This window comes from Priapulus caudatus, unplaced genomic scaffold, assembly GCF_000485595.1.
Source record: "Priapulus caudatus unplaced genomic scaffold, Priapulus_caudatus-5.0.1 Scaffold333, whole genome shotgun sequence".
Lineage (NCBI taxonomy): Eukaryota > Metazoa > Priapulida > Priapulimorpha > Priapulimorphida > Priapulidae > Priapulus > Priapulus caudatus.
This window is the reverse complement of record NW_014577394.1, coordinates 239,816-266,508: the sequence shown is the minus strand read 5'-3', so window position 1 is coordinate 266,508 and position 26,693 is coordinate 239,816. Positions and strand designations below refer to the sequence as shown.

The 26,693-nt window shown below is 43.3% G+C and overlaps 1 protein-coding gene across 1 annotated transcript in view; it reads right to left on the bottom strand.

Annotated features, from left to right (window-relative positions):
* LOC106809168 (neurobeachin-like protein 1) overlaps positions 1–26,693 on the bottom strand; it is a 37,571-nt gene that overhangs the window by 8,937 nt on the left and 1,941 nt on the right. The window contains exons 2-41 of the mRNA XM_014812153.1: positions 22,533–22,624; positions 21,751–21,903; positions 21,316–21,397; positions 19,023–19,147; positions 18,651–18,724; positions 17,904–17,992; positions 17,307–17,474; positions 16,727–16,856; positions 16,390–16,496; positions 16,089–16,172; positions 15,877–15,975; positions 15,600–15,707; positions 15,310–15,445; positions 14,642–14,745; positions 14,205–14,309; positions 13,556–13,674; positions 13,275–13,407; positions 12,913–13,032; positions 12,493–12,772; positions 12,101–12,282; positions 11,016–11,933; positions 10,345–10,451; positions 10,138–10,242; positions 9,264–9,436; positions 8,807–9,008; positions 8,190–8,290; positions 7,647–7,766; positions 7,268–7,451; positions 6,698–6,911; positions 5,806–6,329; positions 5,241–5,405; positions 4,658–4,785; positions 4,045–4,171; positions 3,702–3,850; positions 2,765–2,901; positions 2,025–2,132; positions 1,765–1,860; positions 1,465–1,589; positions 965–1,102; positions 436–566 (exon numbers count right to left, since the gene is read on the bottom strand). Of these exons, the coding sequence (XP_014667639.1) occupies positions 436–566; positions 965–1,102; positions 1,465–1,589; positions 1,765–1,860; positions 2,025–2,132; positions 2,765–2,901; positions 3,702–3,850; positions 4,045–4,171; positions 4,658–4,785; positions 5,241–5,405; positions 5,806–6,329; positions 6,698–6,911; positions 7,268–7,451; positions 7,647–7,766; positions 8,190–8,290; positions 8,807–9,008; positions 9,264–9,436; positions 10,138–10,242; positions 10,345–10,451; positions 11,016–11,933; positions 12,101–12,282; positions 12,493–12,772; positions 12,913–13,032; positions 13,275–13,407; positions 13,556–13,674; positions 14,205–14,309; positions 14,642–14,745; positions 15,310–15,445; positions 15,600–15,707; positions 15,877–15,975; positions 16,089–16,172; positions 16,390–16,496; positions 16,727–16,856; positions 17,307–17,474; positions 17,904–17,992; positions 18,651–18,724; positions 19,023–19,147; positions 21,316–21,397; positions 21,751–21,903; positions 22,533–22,624 (6,442 nt within the window). The remainder of the gene's footprint in view (positions 1–435; positions 567–964; positions 1,103–1,464; positions 1,590–1,764; positions 1,861–2,024; positions 2,133–2,764; positions 2,902–3,701; positions 3,851–4,044; positions 4,172–4,657; positions 4,786–5,240; positions 5,406–5,805; positions 6,330–6,697; positions 6,912–7,267; positions 7,452–7,646; positions 7,767–8,189; positions 8,291–8,806; positions 9,009–9,263; positions 9,437–10,137; positions 10,243–10,344; positions 10,452–11,015; positions 11,934–12,100; positions 12,283–12,492; positions 12,773–12,912; positions 13,033–13,274; positions 13,408–13,555; positions 13,675–14,204; positions 14,310–14,641; positions 14,746–15,309; positions 15,446–15,599; positions 15,708–15,876; positions 15,976–16,088; positions 16,173–16,389; positions 16,497–16,726; positions 16,857–17,306; positions 17,475–17,903; positions 17,993–18,650; positions 18,725–19,022; positions 19,148–21,315; positions 21,398–21,750; positions 21,904–22,532; positions 22,625–26,693) is intronic.

Here is a 26,693-nt window from a genome sequence, read left to right as displayed (position 1 = left end):
GTATATGTATCTATTTATATACCTATTTATATAATATAGATCTCTATATTATACACTCCTGATATGATATGCACTGAACCAAAAGAGGACATTAACGGCTCATAGATTGCACAAGTAAATTTTGGACAAGTAAAATAAAAATTCGGACAAGTAAAAATTGCTTCTTGTTGCCCGACAGGACAACCAGATCTGAAAATAAGCGTCGAGGCCTGTATATATATGTATATATATATATATATCGTAATTTATATCATATTTGTATAAATATATATGATGATACATTATATAATTATTTTTAGGATAAAGATAATACATTGATTACACAGGATGATACAGTACAATACAAATCTATAAAGCAGATCTATCCAGAGATTGTAAGTAGACAAATCTATCCTCGCCTATGGTAGAGACTCTTACAACAGGTAGAAAACTTACTGTTCATGTTGGCGAGAAACTCGGGCAGGTAGAAAAACTCAGGTATGAGTTCCTTTACATCGTTAGGGCTATCCATCAAAATTTGCCAGGTTTTTGGAATCGCGCGAAACATTCGGTCAGCCACATCAAACCTGCAGAGTGCATCATCATATGTCATAATCGATACAATGCTTCAGCAATTTGTATATCTCTGATTTCACTATATGAAAGGCATTAACCTTCACCGATGTTCAATTATTACATATTTAACTGTAATCATGAATTTATAGGTGGATGGAAACGATAAAGGATAACAACACAAAGTTATTTAAGCTTATGTAATTGTGCCTACGATGGGATAACATACACACCAGATAGATATTTCTTGTTATAATATAAATGAAATTAACATAACGTGTGTCTAATTTTTTGTACTCTATTGTAACATTTTTCCCTGTAGAAATGTCCATGTATGATTAGCAGGCATGTGAATCTCTGTACACCTAACAGACAGCCTAGAAAGGTGTATGCATAGCTTCCAGCCACTCACCTGCCACTTTGAAGCTCAATGTGCAGGGATGTGAACGGTTCCACTCGGACCATATAATGAATCACGCCAGCTGCGTTCGAGTAGTGCGTCCCATAGTGGAAGCCAGGAACACCCGTCGGGTCGTCAAACGTGTCATACCTGCAGCAGAAAGAGTAAATGATGCTTATAGCTTTACACATACAAGCTGTGGATGCCCATAGCTTAACAGAAGCAAGTTGTTGGTGCTCTGACCTTCACAGATACAAGTTGTGGATGCACACAGCATCACAGAAACAAGCTATGAATGCATACAGCTTTAAAGAAACAAGTTATGGATGTGCACAGCTTCGCAGAAACAAGGTGTGAATGCCTACAGCTTTACAGAAACAAGGTGTGGATGCCTACAGCTTCACAGAAACAAGCTATGGATGCTCACAGCTCAACAAAGTTCTGAGACTTCTTGCACATCTGGAAGTGCATCATACTCGCTGAAAAGATAAACCACCAAAGCCGTTACTTACTTCTCCTTCACTTGGCGAGCATTCTTAGGGTTAACGACTCCCACAGGCTTGCTCAGGTCTCTATACACCAGTGGGTTTTCTAGATCCAACTCCTCAGACGTGTAATCTGTCAGTATCCATGGAAACTAAAAACACAAAAGCAATTCTCTTAAATTCCATAAACGAAAATTACGAGAAGGAATCGATAATTTAATTAACATCATTGTCAGGATACAGAATGATAACATATATGCACAGGCATGTGCTTTTTTGCTAAGGGGTCGTTTGCTAAATTCTTAGAAGACTTGCTATTGCACTCACCACTGGGTACTGGCTAAGGTCGTTGTAAGTTCTTCCAGCTATAGTGTTCAGCTGCATTAGGTAGTCAAAGTTTGAAATCTCTCTCTGACGCCATTTCTGTGAATATACGAGGTGCATCAATTCGTATGCAATAAAAAATAACGACTTGGTATAGCTATAATAAACTTGTATAGTACAGTATATCTAGATCAATGACATTGCAGTTTTTATTACTTGTGTTATTACTGAAGTGAATTGTTTGAGTTTAGTGCTACATGTACCTCTGTGAGGCTAGATGCCTTCAGTAGCTCTGCCGGAGAGCGAATGCCATTGTAGGAGAGATTGGCTGGCCGCAAGCCGAGTATCTTACTGTAAACTTTATTCCTAACCTGCAAACGGAAAACAAACCACGGATCGCACACACATTATTGAGATAAGATATATATAATTTATAAACAAGTCCAAGATTCTTCTGCACGTTGACAAGGCACAGACTCAATGGTGTGATGCGCACTTTGTGAATTTTTTTTTATCTGCCTGTGAATTACAGGGCTGTATTACTGATGCTAAATGGTGTGAGCTGTGTAATCTTGCATTGAAGCCTCGTTATGTGCCACCAGCCTTGGTTATGCTGCACAAAACACAGACTGTACCACACACTGACATCACCACATTATGAATGTACCACACACTGATTATACCACATTATGAATGTACCACACACTGATTATACCACATTATGAATGTACCACACACTGACTGTGGCACAGGCGTACTGTACCATACACTGTGTGTGCCACACTGACTGTACCACACTGACTGTACCACACAATTACTTTACCACCCACTGACTGTAGTTGAAGACATGATTATGTGCCCTGTGCTAATGACAGAGTCTCGTACACTTGTCACAGCACATGCTGGGTCGAATGCACTGCACACTTAGTATGCCATGTATGCCACACTCTGACCACGGCTGAACAGTCCCCTGACTGTGCCCCGCTGTAGACCGACCATGTACCTTTGTATTGCTGAAGTTGAGGAAGAAGTTCGTTTGGTCGAGCAGGAAGAATTCGAGAGCGCTGCGGCGCAGGTTGTAGCGGCGTAGATGCACCTCTCTCAGGTGGCACACCGAATACTTGAAGTCTTGGTTTCCCTCTGTAGACAATGAGAGTAAGTACTGTTCACCTCGTTCGTCCACTCAAGAGCCAATTAACTAGCAACGAAAATATTAATTAACCTTTACATTTCAAATTTCAATTACTCAACCACGGGAAAAGTAGTGATTACATGGATTATGTGTACATATCACATCAGGGGACTGCCAGTCAGTCACTGATTAGCAATGAATTATGGATGTGTATAAAGATTTTAGTTACCTATCTAGCAACAGTTAATGAAAGTGTCAATGACACTATAGCTCACATTGGGTGGGATAGAACAAAGAGATGATATTTAAAATTTGGCAAGTATTTCATTTATGACGAACCGAAATGTGATCAAATGTCCTTATTCCCTGTTTTATACTAATAGAAATTTCACTGTTTTGTTTCAGGGTTAGTTTTGATGCGAAAATAAATGTTTCAGATCTGAAAGTCTGAAATCTGGGCGAGAGATGGCACTATGCCTAGATGATCGCCATTTTGGTTTTCGATTATCGCGCAAATAAAAGCAATAAAACGGTTATCAAGTTATCGTTGACCGTAGCCAAATGTTGATGGACAGACAGACGTACGACAGACAACGCCCCATGGAAATAGCTCATCTTGGCGATGTCAAGGTGAGCTAAAAATTGATTGATAAAATCACAATCTGTTTGTGAATTTCAAAAAGTTTTACAACTACAGCAATAAAAGTTTAACAACAAAATGATGATGTGCCAGCGTGCAATGGGGGCATCAGTACATTGAGCTTTCAATCAATACTGTACATATTGCTGAGCCGCTAAGACTCCTCACCTTCGTCTATCTTATTGCTGCTGTCAAAGAAATACATGTTGGTGTTGGTGACTTCGAACTTGCCGGGTGTCACGTCTACAAGTGTTACGAGCGAGCACACCTCGGAAACAACCGTCTTTACCTTCTCCTGAGCCTCTGCGCTTTGCGAACTGGGAAGTCAAAAAATACACATCACACGAATTCATACGTTCTTCAATGAGGACACCCAAGACACCATCTTACACCGTAGATCAATCCATGCTGCGAACGCACCACCATTACTATTTCAGCTATATTTCTATATGATCATCTCGGTTACCGCCCACCCATCACCGTTCTCATTCCCCATTGTCCGATGTCTTACTTTGCAGCGCTGAGCTGCTTCCACTCATCATCGCCAAGCCTGTCCTCAACCATCTCGGAAACGCGGGCCTGCTGCGCCACCGCTATGGGAAAGTTCTCTAGCGCAACTTGGTCCCGATCTCCCACGGCTGTAACATAACCGAAATATGCACGCATTAATTAAAGAGCCTAATTCATCAGTCAATAGATTTAAATGTTAAACTCAGAAAAAACGTGCCGAAGATCAAAGGCATTTATTAAACGAGTACTGTTCTGCTAGCCCACTTTTGACAGTGTCCTGCTTTCATGTAGTTCTACACATGTTATCACATCGAGGTGATGTGTAACGAACGTTCTTTAGTCTGTTTTAAAACTAGGGCTTACAAACTTAATAAAAAGTCGACTACATCCCTCTGTTTAAGCAATGTCGATAATTTGTATAAGCAAGCCAATTAGACATAGGACATAGATGTAGGGCTCATGCAAATGCAAAAACGTTACTCACTAGACTGGACCTTTATACACTGCCTCAACTAACCTCTATTTTCTTACTATGGATGGGTACTATACAAATGATGAGAGAATATATTACTGGCATATTCTGCCTCATATCTTAAGCCAGTGAAGATTTATACCTTGAAGGTTGTCACGGAGACGGCTGGCGTCTGTGTGATCACTGTAGCTCCAGTTGTGGGTAAGTTTGACCCTCATACGCGAGAGGTTCTCATGAGGAGACAGCTTCCAGTGCTTGAATTCCGCATCCCTGGAGCAGCCAAGCAAACTACCGGCTCTTAGCGCACACAAACATCAACCATTCATCACGTATATTCTTATCATCAATATTCATATTAGCTATCAGTGTGCAATAGAACCTGTGCTTGTAAATTTCATCAGATTGAATAATATATTGCCAGATGATATCACATACGCCGTTTTGTAAAAATATTATGTAATAAACCCATGAAATGGTCCCACATGAGAACAAATGGTTCTTAGTATGACTTCCCTCCTTATATTAAACATAATATAATATAATATATAATATAATATAAATTAATAATCATATAATATAATTATAATATAATAAAAACAAAATACAATTAGTATATTAAACAGTTATGTCAAAAATGGGAACCGAACCCTTAAGATAAATTAATGTCGTAAGATATTATAATGACAATAATATTCTCAGCTGTAACAGTTTAATAATCAGCAAACCTAGCAGCCCAGGCTCCTCTCTCTCCCTCTAGAAAGCGCTTTATCATATTCCATTGCCTCAGGGTAGATTGGTGCTGCTTGTTAAGCAACTGCATCGTTTGCTGATATCGTTTTCTCTCTTCCTTCCCTCGCTTTTTGAAAGGTTCTATGATTGAGCTCTGAAATCTGTACAGTAACCTAATTGTTCAATGCTGAAACCATGACCATGAACAATGAAAGTACTGCTAAGCGGTAAGTAACATGACAGCAATACTCCACAGTGCAACCTGATAACGGCAGTGCAACTCAATGGTGAACCACGACACGTACGAGGACATGAAGTAAGAGTACATGAAGCGTGACGAGGACAACAACAACAACAACAACAACAACAACAACAACAACAACAACAACGTCAATGACAACGAAAACAATCACTACAACACCATAAACCAAAACGGTAATCACAACATCATCATCAACAACAGTAACAGCAACAACAACATCATCATCATCAACAAAAAGGGCAACAAAACCAGCAACAACAACAACAACAACAACCGCAACAACGCCGTGGTCACCTCACCTTAGCTTGCTCTCTCCCATCTCGCGGTTGCGCATGTGAATGACGACCATCATCGCCTCGTAGCAGTCCTTCCAGAACATCTTCATGTTCTCCTGCTTCTCGGCGTACACCTCCTCGACGTGCACGCGCCGGCCCGGCATCACCCGCCGCCGCAGGAACTCCCGCCACTCCTCGCCGTCGGAGTACTCCTTGAACGTGTCGAAGAACGACGGCGCGAGGTTGGAGAGCGGCACGCTCGGCAGGTGGCGCTGCACGTCGAGCATCGGGGCGCACTTCTCGACGAGGCACTTGATGACGGGGATGAGGAAGGCGAAGCGGTCGCTGTCATGTGGCGTGCGCGCGAGCACAAGGTCGACGCCGCCGAGCAGGAAGCATGCCTCGTTGGTGCCGCGCAGATGACGCGTCTGCAGCAGCATGTTCAGCTTCACGGTTGCCATGGCGACCAGGTCCAGCTCCTCGCTCTCGATGAAGACGAGCAGGATCGCGAGACCAGTCTGCGCCATCTCCGTCCACTCCTCGCCAATCTGCGGGGAGTCATCACTGACTGAATGACTGACTGACTGACTGACTGACTGACTGACTGACTGACTGACTGACTGACTAATAACTGCTATCTAACTAAGTATCTAGGCAGGAGGGTTAGTCGTTTGATAGATATTACGCGACAACGTATGTGTGTTCTTCCGATATATTTTGACTATGATGAAGACTCTTTCAATAGAAAATGTAGGCAGAAATTATTTTATTTAAAAAAATAAATGTTTACAGATTTCTACAGATTTTTATATGCTAGATTTTTACAAGTTCATCAAAACCCCAATAGACAAACACAGACAACACAGCGTGTCCAGCTGAACTATCGGACACCAAGTATAATGATATAAAGGTTTACCTGGTCATCCCAAACAGCCAGTGTGTCTAACATTGCCATCAGATTCTCCAGCAAGGAGGCACTGCACTTGTTGCTATCATTTTCGCCATGTTTGGCTACGAGGAAGTCATGGGCAATACGCACCACCTCCACTGCATTTTCTATATATTTGAAGTTGCTCTGGTGATTATCTTTAAGATCTGAGAGCGCTGCCTGAACAGACATCTCTAGAAGCCTGTGAAAACATTTCTGCCATTAATTGCAGCCATTATTCTTTTACCCTGCGTCTTATCGTTATGATGTTTCTACACCTACTGATTAGAGATGGAGACTAATAGATCAATCTTTTCTATCAAAGTGATCCAAGGCTTTTCAAGTATTTTAGGTAAATGGTCTCTAGTTCTATGAGAATAGAGATAGATAAGAGAATGCCTGCAATGACAGCAAGTATACAGGTTGAATACATGGCTGTATTCATGCAATGCACCTAGCTCATACACACACACTCACAGGTTGTCGCAGTCTGCTGGTAAATGGAAAGATCAAATGGTGATTGACTTTCGACCCTGAGCGAGTCATGCACGTACACACCTTCGTTTCAGCTGCAGAGCAGGAACGATGAGCTCATTGTTCATTCCTAGTGAGTTGAGGCAGCTGAAGACCTGGCCTCTCTCCTTCCACACAGCCCTGTCACTGCCATCCATCCCTCGCCACATGATCATGTGCAAGATGTTGAGCAGCAGCTGACACAGCTGCTCATCTTTGCCTGTAGTATCTGTAAGCAAGCAGGGAGATGTGTCATACTAGTAGAGTCTGCCAGGTAAGCAACATGTAAAATAAACACACAATGCACGCAACGTACACAATGTATGCCATCAAAACAAAGTGGAATGTCTAAATGATGTGTGAGGTGTAAAGACGGAAACAACGTACGCTTGTGTTTTTTAACCGAATAGAGAGTTGCACTTACCAGTGATATCAAAGTGCAGTGCAAGGCCATTCCAGTTCTTTGGGTAAATGGTCTCTGGTTCCATTAGAATAGATGATGACATGCCTGTACTCATACTATCTGTGCTTGACATTACACTCCCTGCAACAATGAAGGCATACATGCATTTTCTATGCACACAGACTGGACACATCCGTAACGCTGTTAACTCTAATACTCTGACCAATAAATGACCTCAGAACAAAATTATGAAACGATGACTTCTAATATCTACAACTTACCATTGACTAGTACCATATACTATCCAGTGACTATAGTGACTAGCTGTGAGCAGTGACTAACCAGCCACTATTGACTACTCAGTGACCAGTGACTACCAGCCACTATTGAGTACTCAGTGACCAGTCATTAGACATGACCAGTGACTAATCAGCTGCTATTGACTACTCGATGACCAGTCACTAACCAGCTGCTATTGACTACTCAGTGACCAGTCACTAGACATAACCATTGGCAGCAACTATTGACTACCGAGTGATCATCAAGAAATGAGCGAGTACTCACCAACTAGGGATGCAATGCTGTTGGCTGTGGAATTAAAGATTCCGCTGTCGCTCTGTTTGCGTGGGGCAGAAAGTCGCTCACTGCACATCTCTGGGCTCTCACTACAACATCAATGATAACGCTGTTCTACGTGTGTTCTAACGGGTGCAAAATCAACTCTAACTATGTGATATGCTATCAATCAATGTAGCATGCATTTAAAAGCCTAACTGTGTAATAACGTAATATGTTAATATAATCACTGGAACATTAACCTTAATATTCTGTGATTCAACAAGTGTTTTAACAGCTACAACATCAACCCTATCTCTGTAATATGCTATTATTCACTGCAATATCAACCTTAACTCTGCAATATCTTATTTATTAGTACAACATGAACCCTAACTCTGCAATACAGATTCATTAGTGACTACAACATTAGTCCTAACTCTTTAATATACCATTACTCACCAGAACATTAATCCTAGCTTTTTTTTAATATACCATTTTTAACTAAAACACCAATGATGACAATTCATTAATGCAGTGCCCAATGCTATATCATGTGCGAATCATTGAGGTGATGTAATGTAACCCGAAATAAACTTACGACCTCGGTGAACCGTGCCACTCACCTGTGAGAGCGTGACCTTGGGCTCTCCTCGCGCACGCCTGCCATGGCTGCTGCTGAAGCTGCCGGCGACGTTGTCTGTGAGGTTGCCGTGGACAGCGCTGTCATCATGTTGTCGTCGTAGGTCTGGTCATCCTCAAACTGCAGGTAGGTTGGCACGGTCGGGCTCACGTCGGTCGCGCTCTCACCGTTAGTTCCCTCCACACCTGAGTGATGAGACCGACAAACGCATGCAGCAGACTGTAAACCTCAAAGCTCACAGTAGTGAATCGTTAAATCACTGTAAATCCTCGCCCTTTCTCAGATTAATACATGCAGGGCATCACGATAAACTGAGAAAAAAATGAGAAAAATCACTGCCAATTTCGTGACTTTTAGCTGATGTTTAAACATCCCCAAACGACAGTCCCCATGCATGCTCCAACCTTGTTCGTAATTAGCAAGTCTCTGTATTTTCCCACCTGCAGGTGGCGCCACAGGCACAGCTTCCTCTTCTAGATTGAGCATGGTGTCGTCGCTCGTGCTCTTCGGTAGTGAGTCGCTCGAACACTCCAGGTTGAGCAAGTTATCATCACTGTCGCTGCCACTCACTGTGTGCTGTGGCGAGCCAAGGCCAGGATGGCAAACCAACAGTCTGCAGCAATCAACGACAGTGGTAAAGCGACGGTCACAATCAAAGTAATCCGAGAGTTAAAACCTCAGATGTGAAATAGTAGGCATGCTGGCATTCGCAGGTGGTGTCATAAACTACACTGGATACATCAAGCAACTTCTGGATCTAAAACACCAACAGAACTCTAACAGTGTAGGTGGTTCAGACGCAGTACCAGACATACAGGACATAATTATCATTTATTTACATACAGAGTTGTTACCAGAGAATTTTGGAAGGAATGTTGTTTACAGACAAATGGCATGGGAGGGTAGTTATACCAATTGGAGTACAATATGAGTGGCCCCAATACACACAGACACAGGAAAGCTCGATTAGTTCAGAGACGTATACATCAAGCTGTGAAAACACAATGCATGACTGTGTTGGGATTGTCAACGTCAAGTAAACAGAGCTGGAAATCGAGGCATCTCGATTAGGCAATTACGGCATGTGGGAGGACTTAAAGGATGCTGCAAATTAGCTTCAGCTTCGAAGTCACGGCAGACTCAACATGCGTTACATGTCTGTGGAGAACCAGATATAGGTACGCACGCACGCACGCACGCACGCATCGGCACGCGACGCACGCACGCCCGCACGCTACGCACTGCAGCGGCAATTTATTCTTCTACCACTCGATTTCGCAAAACCCCCCCCCCCCGTGAACGCGGCGTACCCACCTCGCGATGCTGTCCTGCCACGCGAGCTGCTTCGCGAACAGCTTGCACGCGCCGCTCTTGTTCAGCAGCGCGTTGAGCAGCTTCGTTGCGCGCGGACGGCCAAACCTTCATCTCAACGTCGGCGGCCGGCGCGAGCTGCAGACACCGCGAGGGCGCCGGCGTAGACCCGCCTCGCTGTACGTCCGCCAGCAGCTGGTCGATCATGGCAAGCAGCATGCGAGGCAGACGTCGTCGCCGCCGCCGCGCATCAGCGAGACGAGTCCGCTGTGGCCGACATCGACGAGGCGCGCGTACGACTTGTGTTTCTCGTACACCTGCGACACGGAGAGAACAGCGTTGTCTGATTAACGAACGCGTATCAAGGGCGATCTAATCCTGTGTTTCTCGTACACCTGCCGCGCAGAGAATAGCAGAGTCTAGTCAAGGAAACACGTGATCAAGGGCAGTGAGCGACATTGCCGCTCGTTCAACTCGTTGTCGCAAAAACGCGAAGGTGCCGAAGTGAATTCAACGTGAAACACGTTACTCATCCCTTCGATTACTACCTGACAAACGGTCGAGTAGAAACTCTGAAACTGGCTACGCGGCTCATCGATTTACACCTATCAAATGTCGCGTGCGTAAACACTTCCTCCAACCCATCGTTCGTTCATGCATCGTTCACGCATCTCATCGAACGTTACACCTATCGAATGTCGCGTGCGTAAACACTTCCTGCAACCCATTGTTCGTTCATGCATCGTTCACGCATCTCATCGAACGTTACACCTATCGAATGTCGCGTGCGTAAACACTCAAAGATTCCTCCTCAACCCATCGTTGGTTTTACCACATGTCTCCCATCCCTCCCTTCCTGCCTGCTGGCTACACTGGCTCACCTTCTCGGTGCGCAGCAGCAGCGACAGCACCTTGACGACCCTGTACTTGAGCTGGACGGAGAAGCGCTTGTCCGGCAGCAGCGCGTACAGCTGCTCGGCACAGCCCGGCTCGTGCATGAGCAGCAGCAGCTGGTCGCGGCCGCCGCCGCCCGCCTCGCTCGCCTCCAGCATCGTCTGCAGCGTCGCAAACACCTCGAGCAGCAGCTCCTCCTCATCGGTCGCCGCGGCGACGAAGCCGAGCAGAGCGGCGACCTCCTCGTGTGTGATCTCGCGCGACACAAAGTAGCGGACGAGGCCGAGCAGTGCGACGCGGATCGCGCGCGCGTCTTCCGTCTGCACGGTGGCGCCCTCGCGCGTGTAGTACGTGCGCACAAAGTCGAAGAGGTACTGCACGCCGTACTTCTTGCGGAAGTACTTGCGCTCGTCCTTGACGATCGTCGACAGGTACTGGATGTGCCCGATGCGCACGGGGAACTCCGAGCGGCTCCAGATGCGGAAGTCGAAGAGCAGGTACTGGTGCACGCAGCGCAGCAGCTGCGCATTGGCGTGCCCGACTGCCTCGACGAGCAGCTGCAGCGCCATGAGCACGTGCACGTCGATGAGCGGCGGCGGCAGCCGCTGCAGCAGGGCGCCGACGACGGCGACGCCGTTCGAGCGCAGCAGGATCTCCTGGTTGAGCGCGTTGTCGGCGACCATGTTGCGCAGCAGCGTCAGGAAGCCGGCGACCTGGTTGCGCTCGAGGTGCGCGTCGGCAAACTTGCTCGTGCCGCCGACCATCACCCAGTCGTCGGGCGCCGCCGCCTCGACAGACGGCGCCCTCTGCAGGGGCGAGTCGGCGACGCCGTCGGACGCGCCGTTCGAGACAGCTTGCTCGAGGATCGGGAAGAGGACCTGGACTCCGCCGACGCAGTTAATCATCTGGAACGCGAATCGTCGGCGCGGTCATCGCAAACATCCCGTCGTGCAAGTTATATCTACGTGAGTTATTATCTATTACGCGAGTTATTATCTACGCGAAAAATCTGCATCTACGCGTTTATTAGGAATTCCTGGATAGACGGCGAATTACGGGAAACGCGCCTAACCTGTTTGATGTCGTAGGTGACGCACTTTGGCGCGGAGATGCGGGCGTCGTACATGTGATTGGGAGACAGGTCGGTGCAGATGCCATCTTTGCAGGCCTTGGCGCTGTAGTAAAGCACAAGCTTGCTGGCCAGCTCGGTTGGCTCACTCTCCTCATTCAGAAATGGTGTCAGGTTGTTAGGTCCTGAGAAGAAAATGTCAACGCCAAGTTAGACAGCATTGGTCAAACGTCTGACGTGATGATTCGATCCAAATTCTTCTTTTGTAACAAAAAAAACAGGAGTGTATATCTAACATGCAAAAAAAAACAAGCTGGCTTCGATACACACGTGACAAATTCAACTCCAAATCACACCATGGTAATTGTCGCATATACCAAGAGAGCCGTGCATACCTGCCATGTATAGCTGTATTACTTGTGTTGCCTGCAATGCCTCGTGAAACACGCACACGCAGCCCAGCTGCCCCTGCAGTGACATCGGCATCCCCCAAACTTCGTCTTGGGTGCCAGCGACAAACGTCTGCACAGAGGCACCCTGAGCAAGGTTGGGTTTCAGCAGTTCTCCTAGCTTGAGTGGGAATGTCGGCTGGGTGGATTGTGGTGAGGAAAGGTGAGAGGGGTCAGGCACAATGCTACTCTGCCCTCCAGAGGCAATCCTGCAGTAGGTGAATGGCTGTAACAGAGGTAAAGAGGAGTGCAAACGTTAAAGCACTGAATCGATATTGAGTTTAGAATACTCTGAAAGAAATCTTTCAATCTGAAGAGCGAGCGGCCAACAAACATGGAGGATGTGGAAAGAATCACCACCCTCACCTCTGCTAGGCTGGGGAATTTCAGCTGGGATGTGAGTCTCTGCCTGCCATCGATGAACACAGATATCTGGCTCTGTACGAACGGTCGACGTGACGATGTGTGGATGACATCTACGCAGTGCTGAAAACACATTGACAATTATATCAGGGGGAATAGCTGCGTACTACGATAGTTGTGATACAGGTAGGCAGTGATGTAGCCACTAACATTTATTGTTGATAGGGGCACGTGTGGCTACCCTACAGCATTGATTCTAGTTATTTCATCAATTGTGACCAAAGGCAAACATAGAAAAGCTAGGTTACCCCCCCAAGAACCTCCACCACATAGGTAGATATAATAATTAGTTACTGCCACCATACCCAGTGTCCATCAGCAAGAGGCTTATCAGTCACCAACAAGGTATGGAATTCCTTTTTGATTATGACAGCAATGACTAGAAGACACTCTTGCGTGAAGAAAGCCTCGAAGCCCATGCCGGTGCCAGTTAAAAAGCTGTGGATACCAACATACGACTCATTTACTCCACATCGGAAAACAAGCTTATTACAACTATGCAAACATGAGTATTTGATTACATCCATGACAGCCATTATGCCATTATGATTGCATAAGTAATTCCTAGCAATAAAATACAGAATACCTGTACAGCATTCGACGTGCTGGGCGGCCCACACTGGTTTTGGCGTGGTCAAGTGTGAGCCACGCATGGAAGGAGAAGCCATTTCCAGCCCACTTACGAATTCCTGGGATCAACAGACCCTGTAATATGTAACTGAACATTAGTAATCTCGAAAGGTATAGGGCAAAGAGAGAAAAGGGCGGCAAAGAGAAAGACAGAGGAGGAGGTAGGGAAGAAGAGAGGGAGGGATTGATGGAGTGCAAGAGAAACAGAGACACAGAGAGCGAGAAAGATTAAGAGAGAGAAAAGGAGAGAGGGGAAAGAGGTAGGGGAGGTAGGGAGGAAGACAGGAAGAGATGGAGGGAGTGAAGGAGGGAGTGATGGAGGTGGAGAGGGGATAGAGGGAGTGATGGAGGTGGAGAGGGGATGAAGGCAGGGATGGAGCTGCTGACATTTACTAAAGTATTCAAGTAAGTGAGAAGTAAAGTTACTTCTAGTCTCTTTACAGTATTGTCATTTTATCTTTTTACTTCTAATTTTATTTGATTTATAAACAGCTTATTTTTATTCACTAGTTTTTAATATAATCACCATATCTGTCTGGAATGCATAATACTTATGACACCATTTCCGCTTGTATAGTTGAACCCTGACAGACACTGTAATTTACCTCATCTTGACCCTGGATGTCGAAATAGTGTAGAGCTGCTTCATAACCTCCTTCTTTCCTGGCCATCACAGACATTGCATGCATTAGTCTGCTCATGTATGGGAACTGTACACAAACCAGATGAAATTGCACCCACTCACAGTAGCCAACAATGCTGATCTTTACTTATATACAGTTTACAAACCTCCAGAAGACCAATTATCTGTCTCCCACAATGGTCTGTCTAACTCTAATTGTAATTGCTGGTAGAGCCATCAGTACAGCAAAACTGGCATAGACACAAGACACATCGCTAATAATGTAAACAATACTAACACGCAAATATCCACAACACTGCTCTCAGAACAGACTACATCAGTGTACATGTACCAATTGGCACATATACCATCCACTATGACTTGTCAATGCAAACAGTGAGACATGCTGCAGCTGTATACCTGTTTGCCATCTTCATCCAGTCTGAGCAGTGACAGAAGTTGCTTGAGTTCTGTTGCTGTGATCGAATGACTTCCCAGCAGTTCCAGCAGGTTGAACAGCTGCTCTGTAACGATGGAGGCCAGTGCTTTTACCACTAGAAGGTGCATGATGCTTGACACGTACATCTTAGCTACACAATGTCGTGTGTTTTGTGATATTTTAACTGCATGTGACCAGCTGAAGGCTATTGCATGCTTATTAAGTAAAGCAAATACTCATCAACCAGTGTGTTTACTTAACAGAGGGCACAACATAAGAGTACGTAGCATTTTTCAGCACCTAATGTTCATAGTAATCACATTTAGCTATTTATATAGCTATTAGCCATGATTAACACAATCAGTATTTTGGAATGGACAATCCTGGATTATCCAAGAGAGTGGCAAAGCAACTGCTGCTCAAGGTAACTTACTGACAGCTGGTCATGGTGACTTAGGGAAAGCTGATCATGGTGACTTACTAACAGCTGATCATGGTGACTTACTAACAGCTCGTCATGGTGACTTACTGGCAGCTGGTCATGGTGACTTACTGACAGCTGATCAGGGTGACTTACTGAGGGCTGATCAGGGTGACATACTGACAGTGGATCATGGTGACTTACTGGCAGCTGTGTTGGGTAGCTTACCTACAGCCCTGGGGCTGATCTGTTTCTGTCGGTTCATGATGACAAGGATAGCACTGATCATGCCCTGGCTGCAGCATTGCATCTTGTTGTGAATGCCCTTAGCACATAGCGCATACAGTCTCTCCGAAAGCCAACTCTACAAACAACAATCGCCCAATGGTTTTCCCACATAAATATTATAAACGTATAAACCAAAATCAGCAATTAGAACCTGTTAAAAATGCATGAATTCTAATCTAATCCAGATAGAACACAGGTAAAGAGAATGGCCTATATGCATGTTTGCCCACCTGTAAATCATGAGAATGGATATCAGGTAACCAGTGTACAAGCATCAGAGCAGCACCTATGTTGGCCATAGACTTGTCCTTTGCATACTTGTAGTCTCCTTCCACGACCTGTTAACAAACAATGATTCATGAGGCATTTAACTGCAACCCATTCAAACCGTTTGAGTTTTCAGTGACTTATTATCAAAGTACAACAGTACATCAAGACAATGTGTTTGTAAATGTACAAAACATATACATCGTTGCCTTACACTACGACTAGAAGAACAGTACTCACCATGTTGAGTAACGTTTCCAGTAACTCCATGCTAGGCTGACCGAGGCTTTTGACAGCCTCGTTCAATTTGAGAAAACCAGACTTTTGGGAAAACACCTCCTGAAAGATAAACGTCCCGTCTCAGCAGAATTTTATAGATGCATTACACCCGTCTGAAAGCTGCAAGCTAGACGACAAGAGAAATATAATGAAGAAGAAAGCTGCAGCCGTACCTTGATATTGTCGTTTGCCGCCACCACCGCTGACAGCGCCCTCACCACAGCCATCGCCAGTATCTGTGCATTTACACCCGTCAGCTACAAAAACAGAAAGCATGCACACAGATACAGCAATATATGTACACAATCCAGGCAGAAACTGCTTCCTTTGCCTCAGGTATCAACTCTAGCTGCTGACACGAGTATCATTTGTTAGCTTCCCCTTCCTTTTTCTATCACTGCTTCTCCCCAACCCAAAGTTCCGCAATACACTTTTCCTCCTTGTTCGTCGCCCCATTATAAATAGTGAACCTACGGCTGATTTGTACAGGAGGTCGATGAAGATGTCGAAACAATTGGAGCCAACAAAGGCTGCCTGTAGCGCCACCTTGTCCGAGCACGCCAGCATGTCCGACACCGTGTCTGAAACACAAGAACAGCTTCCTGCACGCGCCACCTCCGTTTAATACCGACATGCTTGCTGAAGCGGACGGAAAATAAGATCTTTATTTTATTGACAGTTGAAAAAATAGGAAATTACGATCTGATCACCAGTGGCTTAGTATGGATAGAATCCACCTCTCTTGGTAAATGACCCCTTTGTTTATATGTTTACATTGAATGTACCATGTGATACCACACAGAGGACATACTCAGCAGCCTTATGGGTATGGCGTATTCCTGGTCTTCGTGTGCTAAGATTTCTGCACCCTCTTGTTGGTGGCAAGCCTTATTCATCACAGAGAAGTAACTGTCCAGCAGTACACTGATATCCACCTGTCTCTGTAGGTGTACACAAGCATTGGTATTGCACAACCATAATTCACCACCCACCTTTTCATCAGCTGTTTTCTCATGCATGTACAAGAAGTAGATTCAGCACAGTGACTTGCTCAATAACAGATAGAGCACACAGTCTAAAGTCGAAGATGATTTATAGCATAGCTTTTAGACGAAAGCCAGCTCGACTGATCAATTGCATTTCCCAAAACCTATTAAACCAGCAACTCAAAATCTATTTGGAAAAACCACCAATTTGCTGTTCATGACATCACTAACCAATGTTCTAACCTTCCACGTCGTCGACCATAAAGGATACAACATGGAAACAGATCAACTTTTGCCTCTAGATTTGTATACGATGTGTGTAATTATGGCCATCACGACAATCGATTTCTACATCCAATCAGATCAGGGTCAGTGTGTAAGCTGCCGTGCTAGTGCAACCCCTACCTGCTCCGGACTGCAGCCGTGCAGCGCGTGCACGGCCGTTACGATGCACTTCAGCGCCAGATTCTGCATGCTGGAGTCGTCCTCGACGGTGGCGCCACCTGCGTCCGTCGTCACGAGGTCGAGCAGGACGTCGAGGGTGGCCGGCGAGACTGCCGTCAGTGCGTTATGCTAGAGTGAGACACACCAGTGAAAAAAATACACGGGGGCTCGAGGCGATTTAGCCCCGAAATGCCAAAAAGAGCCCCCGTAGAGTTCAATGCAAACCGTTAGAGTGCTATTTTCATGCATACGAGCTTGAAAAGTAGCCCCCAAAAAAATAAATTATATTTTTTTCCCTGACACACACACACACACAACACGGTCACGCTCTCCTCATGCCCATACTGCTGTACGCTGAGAGATCCTTTGCAATAATTACGCGTGACAAACACATCCTATGCGCTGCTGTGCAATTACAGTGACTATATACCTGCTCTTGCCGCAACAACATCATCATGTGGAAATACAACCACAGGGTTTTAATCTGGCTACTACTTGTTGTACACTAACTGCAGTAAGCCAGTGAGCAAGGGTGAAGTGGGCACGATTCACACTCACCTGGCTCCCTGTCATAACAGCTCCAAACATGTGCAATATTCTTCGTTGTAGTTCAGCAGGTATCACAGTTCTGTGTTTCCTAAAGCATTCTGTGGAAATTTTTTTAAAGAGAACAGTTTTGTTTCACAGATAAACAGTGGTAACATTGTGAAGTTTGAGCAAAAATTCACAAGCACTTATATGGCTTCATATATATGTGATGGCTTCAGATTTTCAATGAGTGACACATTTCCAGTTTATCCCTAGAGATTAGCATCAATAACTAGTGGCGTATCACACAGGCATCAGTCTAGATAGAGTATCATAAACTTAGACACATCTCGTTTAGATCACTACTGAGAGAAGTACTGTAGCATCATGCATGGTGCACAATATTGTAAAAGACACTATGATGTCCAGATACTTTTAACAGACACGATATTATAAAAGACACTAAGATGTCCAGATACTTTTAATAGACACGATATTATAAAAGACACTAAGATGTCCAGATACTTTTAATAGACACGATATTATAAAAGACACTAAAATGTCCAGATACTTTTAATAGACACTATATTATAAAAGACACTAAGATGTCCCACAAACGCAGAAATTCTGGCACCATTACTACTCAACTCTACGAGGTAGTGGGGCTAGTAAGGGGACACAAAGTGAAGTTGTCAGTGTAGCATTGACAGGAGACTCACACATGGGCCCTGTTACACGCATAAAGACAAACATGATTCGAAACAGTGTGGTATTTACCGTAGAAGAAAGGCACTACTTCCACGTGAAGCAGTGCTGGCTTCTCTAGCAGGCGCATGTAATCAACCGTCTGCCTGCAATGTGAACCGCACTGCTTTAGAAAATAATATACAGTCAGACAATAAAGTAGAATGCTACTCACACATGATCACATGTCTCTATATCACATGTTTGCTCGTGAATTCAAAGAGGTCTAGTCTCCTTAATACGTAAAGACACAGTGATAGTGTATCAATAAAAATTGGTGTGCTAAAAGTACTCAAATTTCGTTTACTCTACAGTGTTCTACAAGTCAGGATAGGACAGTCATTATAACAACAATTAAACATTAAATAATAACAGTTCAAGAATAATTTGAAAAGGGGAACTTACTCATGCAACTTTTGTCTCCAGACGAAATATGGGTCATACAAGCACTCAAAAAAATACAGCAGGTGTTCCAGAAACACATGAAATGTCTCAGCTCTCTTCTGACCTGCAGGATCTGGACTTTCCAACTACAAGGTACATACAATCAGTGCTAATCATGAGCAGGGTCACCAATCACAAAACAAGGGCACATGCTCTTCATTATAAACTATCTATTATGACAGTGGTGGCCCATATAGTACACAAATGTGTGATATAAGTCTGCCTAGATATAGCTTCAACAAGTGCCGCAGAGCTACAGCGCTCAACTGACGTGTACTGTAGCCGGGTATTCTTCTGATAAACTCACTGGCAACCAAATCAAGTGCGCCCTCCCGCCACCGCATTCGCGCTCAGAGCATATATCTAGGATACTACTAATACAGATGTAATATCTATGATAGGCTTTGCTATACCGGTAGTACAGTAATAAAGATACAGCTGTGTAACTTTAATGACTTCGCTATATTAACATGTTATCATGGATATGCATCGAGCATGAGCGTAGTAGTGGTGATGGTGGGGGAGGGTGGGGGAGAGTGGGGGGCAGGAAGAAGGGGAGGTGGGAAGGAGGGGGGTGGAGGGAGGGGGCTGGTGGAGGGGGCAGTTCAGTCCTTTGTTAACAGTCAAATAATCCATGTTTAACCCTCCTCTTGAGGGTAAAAAGGTTATCAGACACTTACTCTTCGCACGTCAGCAGAAAGTACATTTCATGGTTCCTTCAATAAAGTGATAAAAATGGTAGGTCAGCTCTGAAACAAAAAAATTTTGCACTCGGTCCGTTAGACCATGTCCTCAGAAAATGTCAGATATCGGACCTTTCCCCCAATGCCCTTTGACCTGTGACCTCCAATTTCGCACTGGTGATGGGTTTCCTCCCTATCACACTATACATCGAATATTACGAGCGTAGGTCGAGCCGTTGAGATTTGTGCCGCAATTCCGTATTTCCTCCTATACCTTAAAGCCGCACTATGCACATCCAAACGCTAATTTCTCCAGTACTAGACTAGCAAATACTTCGTGTCATGCATAATCACACTACCTTATGACAAAATAAACGCCGACTGTTTGTCAAACAATTTAGCCTCGAAGTGGTGAGGTGACGTCACATGTTTTTATCTTTGCTACACCCGTACCGCTGTCCGCAGGGCAACGCGAAAGTGTCAACAACATCGGAGAATTTGAACAACATTGGAGGTATTTTCAAATACCTTTTATAAGACAAGGCGCAGTGAAATGGGAGGAACTAGAGTTTATTTTGTCATAAGGTAGTGTGATTATGCATGACACGAAGTATTTGCTAGTCTAGTACTGGAGAAATTAGCATTTAGATGCGCATTGTGCGGCTTTAAGTTAAGGGGGAAATATTCCCCCTCCATTGACACATCTTGCCCTTTGACGCTTGACCCCCAAATTCGACATCCCGAGTCCTTTTCGCGATCCCCCCCGACGTCCCGAATATCAAGACCGTGCGTCGAGCGGTTAAGATTTGTGCCGTAACTGTTGACACACGGACGGACGGACGGACGGACGGCCCGACGGACGGACATTCATGCGATTCTACAAGCTGCATCCGACTTCGTCAGCTGAGCTCAAAATCGTTATAGCAAGACCGACCGATAGCATATCAGAGATGCCAACACATATTTGAAGCAATCTGTAGTTTCTGGCCTTCAAATTAGTAGTTTGAGGGTCACGTAGTGACCCGAGTTTGCTAGAAGGGTCCGGCATGCCCCCGGAAAATTTTTTGATTCTGAGATGCAATTTCCTGCATTCTGAGGGTCAAAAATGACAAAAAATTGACAAAAAATGACAATAATTGACAAAAACAAAAAAATTTCCGATCACAGTGAAATTCGTAGTTTGATACAAACTGGTCGTAGTGGTGCAAAAGGAATAGAAATTCGTATAAAATATGGATAAATCGTAGTGGTTGGCATCTCTGGCATATGAAGCAAACATATACACACTGATGAAGACAGCATACCATCACGGACAGAATTACATTCATAATCATTGGAAGAACTCCTATACCAATGGTGCAAGCTAGCATGACAAATAGTGATACAGGTTAGTACTTGAACAGGTTAGCACCAGAAATAGCACATGAAATGAAGACATGAAAAGAATATTGACATTGAAAACTCCTAAATGGGATATTTAGGGCCAGAAACATGAGGTTAGAGAGATAAAGATAGAGCCTGGTCGATAATAGTATTGCTTCACTATTATTATTACTATATTTTTGTCTTACCTCTTTCAGAACATTGCTTGCTATTGTTACACTGTGGCTAACGTATTCACAAGATCCAACAAGAGCAACATTGTCCATGTTTCTGAAATTTAACACATATCTTATACATAGACCATTTTCTCTACCACCTACTGACTCACACCTGGTCTTAATTAATAATTATACAGTGTCAGGAGATTCTATGCTTAGCAAGATTTATGCCAAAGATTATCATATCGAAATGAGTAAATTGTTTCCTTTGTTAATTGTGCTACGTAGTCTAAGCTCATGTATAATTTTACAACACCAAACAGGGGTACCTCTTTTAATGGCTATATGGGTGCATGCGTGTGTGCTTATGTATTTGTGCATGCGTGCATATGTAATCTCATACTTATGCTAGAAGTTAAACAGCTAAAATATGCTCTTCAAATAAAAATCAATGTATAAATTCACCTGCTAATGATAATGAGAGTTTTCAGAAGGTCCACTACATAACCTAGGTCTAGGAGGCTTGGGCTTGTGTCCATGCAGACCACAAGCTGGCGGGAGATCAACTGTAGAAGTCCATCTGGCAAAGAGGTCAGGCTAGGACCCTCCTGACTGAAACTATGTACCCACCAGCACAGCCAATTAGCACAGAAGGTTTTATTACATCTCACTGTATACATAAATTAATATACAATACTACAATGCATGTAACTTGTAAGATAAATTCTAATATATATTAATATATATATATATATATATATATATATATATTATATATTAATATATATATATATATTCAGGGCTACCGCTGGCATTCGCCACCTTCACAAAATGCAATAAATAAATAACAGTGGCGATCTTACCACAAAGTGGCGAATGATTTAACTGCTCACAAAATTACGATTTAAAAAATAATAAAATCGTCAAATTTCAGTGTTGTGCGAGTACTAACAAATTCCATAACCTAGTCATATTTTAAACTTACCTTTACATAAAACAACCTAGTTTTGTGTAGACTAAACTACATTAATTATCTTATTTTTACTTGATTACCTGATTAAAAATGTTCTGTACACCTCATCCCATTCCCATCACCTATTTAAATGCCTTGCTTAGCACATATAATAAAGTGAACAGTGGCTATAGTTTTTCATTGATGGCTAAAAAATTACTTTGGTGGTTCAAGTCTTGGCTCAAACTTTAAAACATCCAAAGGTGTATATATATATAAACTGCACAATACATACCCTTCACTAAGTTGCACGAAATCTTTGTCTAGGATATCTCCATAGCACTCTAAGAAGAGGCTGATAAATTCCTTGAATAATTCAACATCATTCTGGAAAAAGTGCATCGCCGCAGATTAAATCACAAATCATTATAGAAAGTTAAGAGCTATAATTAATTAGTCACATCAACATTGTTGATTTATAATCACCATATACATAAACTTGAAAGGCTTTACTAATTAGTTAGAAAACATTGTTCACACCAACAGGCATATAATTAATTAATGCAGTATCATTAAAATTGTTTTGACATTAGAAAACATGCACAGATAGACACAAACAAATTGATTGGGTATGTGAGGTTAAGATTTGCATCACTAACTTTTTCTTTGAATTGAAAACATTAAATAATTTAAAATATGTATGCAAAAGTAAAAAAAAATATCTAAATGGAAGTGCATCAGACAGCAAGTAGGTTTTTCTTGAAAACATCTGTGAGAGGGTGTGGGGAACCACCAATCACTTCTTCTCTACATTTTCTAAACTATGAATCTTCTTCAGTCCCTAGACCTATTCCTGTTTACATAAGCCATCTGGCACTTTTAGCATCAATCACACAAGTTCATATACAATGAAATTCATTTACATGCTTAATTAGTTGCTTTTTTCGGGTATAATTTGCATATAATATTGTGTAAACGATAAAGGCAAATAAACAGAACCACAGTCAATCACTCAATGCCAGAACCCTGCAACATCAATGCCAGAGAAGCAGACTCTAACAAAAATATATACACATAGCGACTTGCATGTTTTCTCTAAACATCACTTGTAGTTGTAAGCAAACGGAATGCACCAGCTACTGTGAGATGGCTGTATCATCTTGTAGACATTGGTATCTAAGGAATGCCTTAGCCTGCAGTACATTGTGCTAGGGGAGCTAATCATACACGTGTGTATGTACAGCATCCGTTGCTGTAACACCCATGGTCACATCAGAACTCTGCCTGCTGCCGACTGAATCTATTTGCACACAAGTCTCTAGGGCAGGATGCTGAGTAGTGGTTACTGGCATGATGATTTACAGAGTAGTTTCACACGTACCTACAATCATACGTTACATAGCCCAGACAAGAATACAATGAGAGCAGAGAGAGTAAGAGAGAGAGTGTGTGTGTGTGTGTGTGTGTGTGCGTGAGAGAGAGAGAGAGAGCGAGAGAGAGAGAGAGAGAGAGAGAGAGAGAGAGAAAGATAGCGCAAGAGAACAAGTGGAGAAGACAGAGAAAGAGAGAGTGCGAGGGCACAGGAGATGACGTGGAAGTGTGAGGATGACAAGGATATGGAGAAAAAAGGAAAACGTAAACGTAACGTAAGGAAACGTGGGAGAGAGGGCAAACAGAAGCCACTAATAAGCAGCACTCATGATAATCAGTATTCAGTTAGGACCCATTTTCGTTAGACATGTTCCTAAATGGTACAGTGAAGAGTACGCATCAGCTATGAACAAACATGTATATATATTTCTTGGCGTTTTGGGAAATTGGTGTACTACAAACGCTACTAATTAATCTAAGATGTGCAACAGATGTGACATGAAATCCGTGTCTGAAATTCTAGACATATCTATTTTATATCATATACCAATTATATATATGAAATATGTGGATGAAGCAACACCCAGATTCGAATAACTGGCAATAACAGTGTGGTTCCTAATGAATATATGTATGAAACCCACAATTTGTAAATAACAGTAACACAGCCATATATATTGGCATGGCTTGTATTACCATTAACGACTTATTATTTTGTAGCAGGTAGCAAGGTAGAAGCCACATTCTGTACAGTGAGATAGATAGCTTCCAGGTAATTATATATCTACCCACCAGCACCCAAGCCTATAGAATCAACAGACCACGCAAAAGATATAAAGAGATTTAGTGGCTATATTTGACTTTACCAACATCAACAATAGAGTGAACTAAAGAAATAAGGTCATGCACGTATTGCATAAATTCCAATCTTTCATTGCATGGCATCCAGATATAATTAAAGTAGCTCCAGTACCTCTTGCAGAGACATTCAAGTGCTGTATGAGTGTGCGTGCGTGCATGTTAGTGTTGTGTACCACCTGCAAAACTAATTGGTTCCACAGTAACCAGTAACTGCTCATCATAATTGTTTACCAACTATCCTGAAAATGAGGCTACAACAATGGACTTGTCCCTCTATCAACGGCGTAGCCAGGATTAAATCTAAGGGGGGGGGGCGGCAATCAGTTTGAGGGAGCGGAGCGACCGAGAGGGGTGGGTGTGGGAGGCAGGTGTCCCTTGCAGTTGCAGTGAGAGCTTTTTGCATTTTGATGTTGTTAATGGTGCAATTTGGTGCATGTTGTTGGCATGTTTTATCGACTTGAAACAGTCCTGCTGGTTTAAATAAGGTAGCAATAGGTGGTATAATTGATGTAAATATTTTAACAAAACAAGGATATCATTTAAATAAATTTCTAGTATTGATTCTTATAATGAATATCATGAACACCGTCTGCTAAGCAATCAAACAAAAATAGCATGAAGATGAGGTTTGCGATCACTTGCAAATTACATTTTATACAAAAAGTCATGTAACATTACAAAGATAAGTGCTGGTAACGTGTGTGATGACACTCGGGAGGGGGGGAACACATTTTATCCATCCGAGCTCCATGTACATACAGGCAAGAGGGAAAATACAGCTCTCTCAAGCCTACCGACCGGTCCCGCATTCATCCTAACGCATTGTGTGCATAGGGTACAAGGTACAGAATACCCCAAACCACAGATGCAATACTTTCATCCAGAATTTAATTAATTATTAACTATATACGCATCTGTGAAAACCTTCTTTATTCGAACACCTCACTTACGTAAGGGAGACCGGCCGAACTGAACTGATCAACTGAATCGCAGTATTACAATTGAATTCGGCTTGATTTCAGTGACGGAATTTTTTTTTTTTAACTTTTTTTTTCTTTTTTTTCGCTTTCTAAATCTTAGGGGGGCAACCGCCCCCATCGCCCCCCTGGCTACGCCACTGCCCTCTATGGGTTACTCTTGACGAGTACTAGGCCCCTACGAATTTCCTTTAACAGACAAACCAGCTGTTACTACTTCTACTCTGTATCGGCCACCATCACAACATGCTGATGATTTTGCCAATTATGTATATATTATATATTTTTAATTGTATATGTATTATTAGTCCTGAGTGAATAATAATAGACTCCCACTGTCCACTGCGACTGTCAATCAGTGTGACGCAAGAATTAAGATACTGAATGACAATCCAGTGCAGTAGCTTCCATCTCTGCCACACATGTATGCGTATAAACAGAGAAATTGCTCCGACCTGTGATTGGAGGATAAAAATAGACTCCCGCCGCATACGCTATTATGCTATGACCAGTAGGAACGTGTACTAACCATCATATAGAGCGAACGATTTGAGTTACATTTCTATAAATTCTAGCTATTATAGACACATGTCTTAGCCTTAATCTCTGTTATTTTTTAGTCTATTGAAGCACGATTAGTCTAATTAATTTGCAAATATACACGCGCAGCTATGACCGGTGAAACGAAACGTCACGAATTCTATTTTTATCCTCCAATCACAGGTCGGTCCGAGCAATTCCTCTGTTTAGACGCATGTTCTGCCACTCCTGACGGTTTATACAAGAGGTTGAAAGCTTGTTTCAGCTTGAGAAACTAGCGGTCGCCCAGTCGCCAGTGGCGATTAGAAAATCTACCGGGCGACTGCTTGCTTGTGTCAGTTGGTCCGGCGGGGCGACTAGATAATCGCCGCACAGCAGCGAAAAAAATACAGACTTGTAAACGGGAGCGCATAATACGACCCGTTCCTCAATGTAGCCGGGGTAGCCAAACCTTCTAGAGCTGCATGAACTCCCTCAACGCATGATTCGCCACACGAACAAAAACTCGCGACGGTCTAAGAAATCGATTGGGCCGGCATGTAGTGCAGCCCGCATAACAATAAGTTTTTATATCGCAGGCGTTATCATGGGGAGTGAGGGCACGACCAGTGACACCTGACACGCACGTAATCAAAGCTGTTAACTGAATTTTTCAGTTTTCATGTGGACTATTGGAAAGTGGCATGTGGAAAGTGGACTATTTTTAT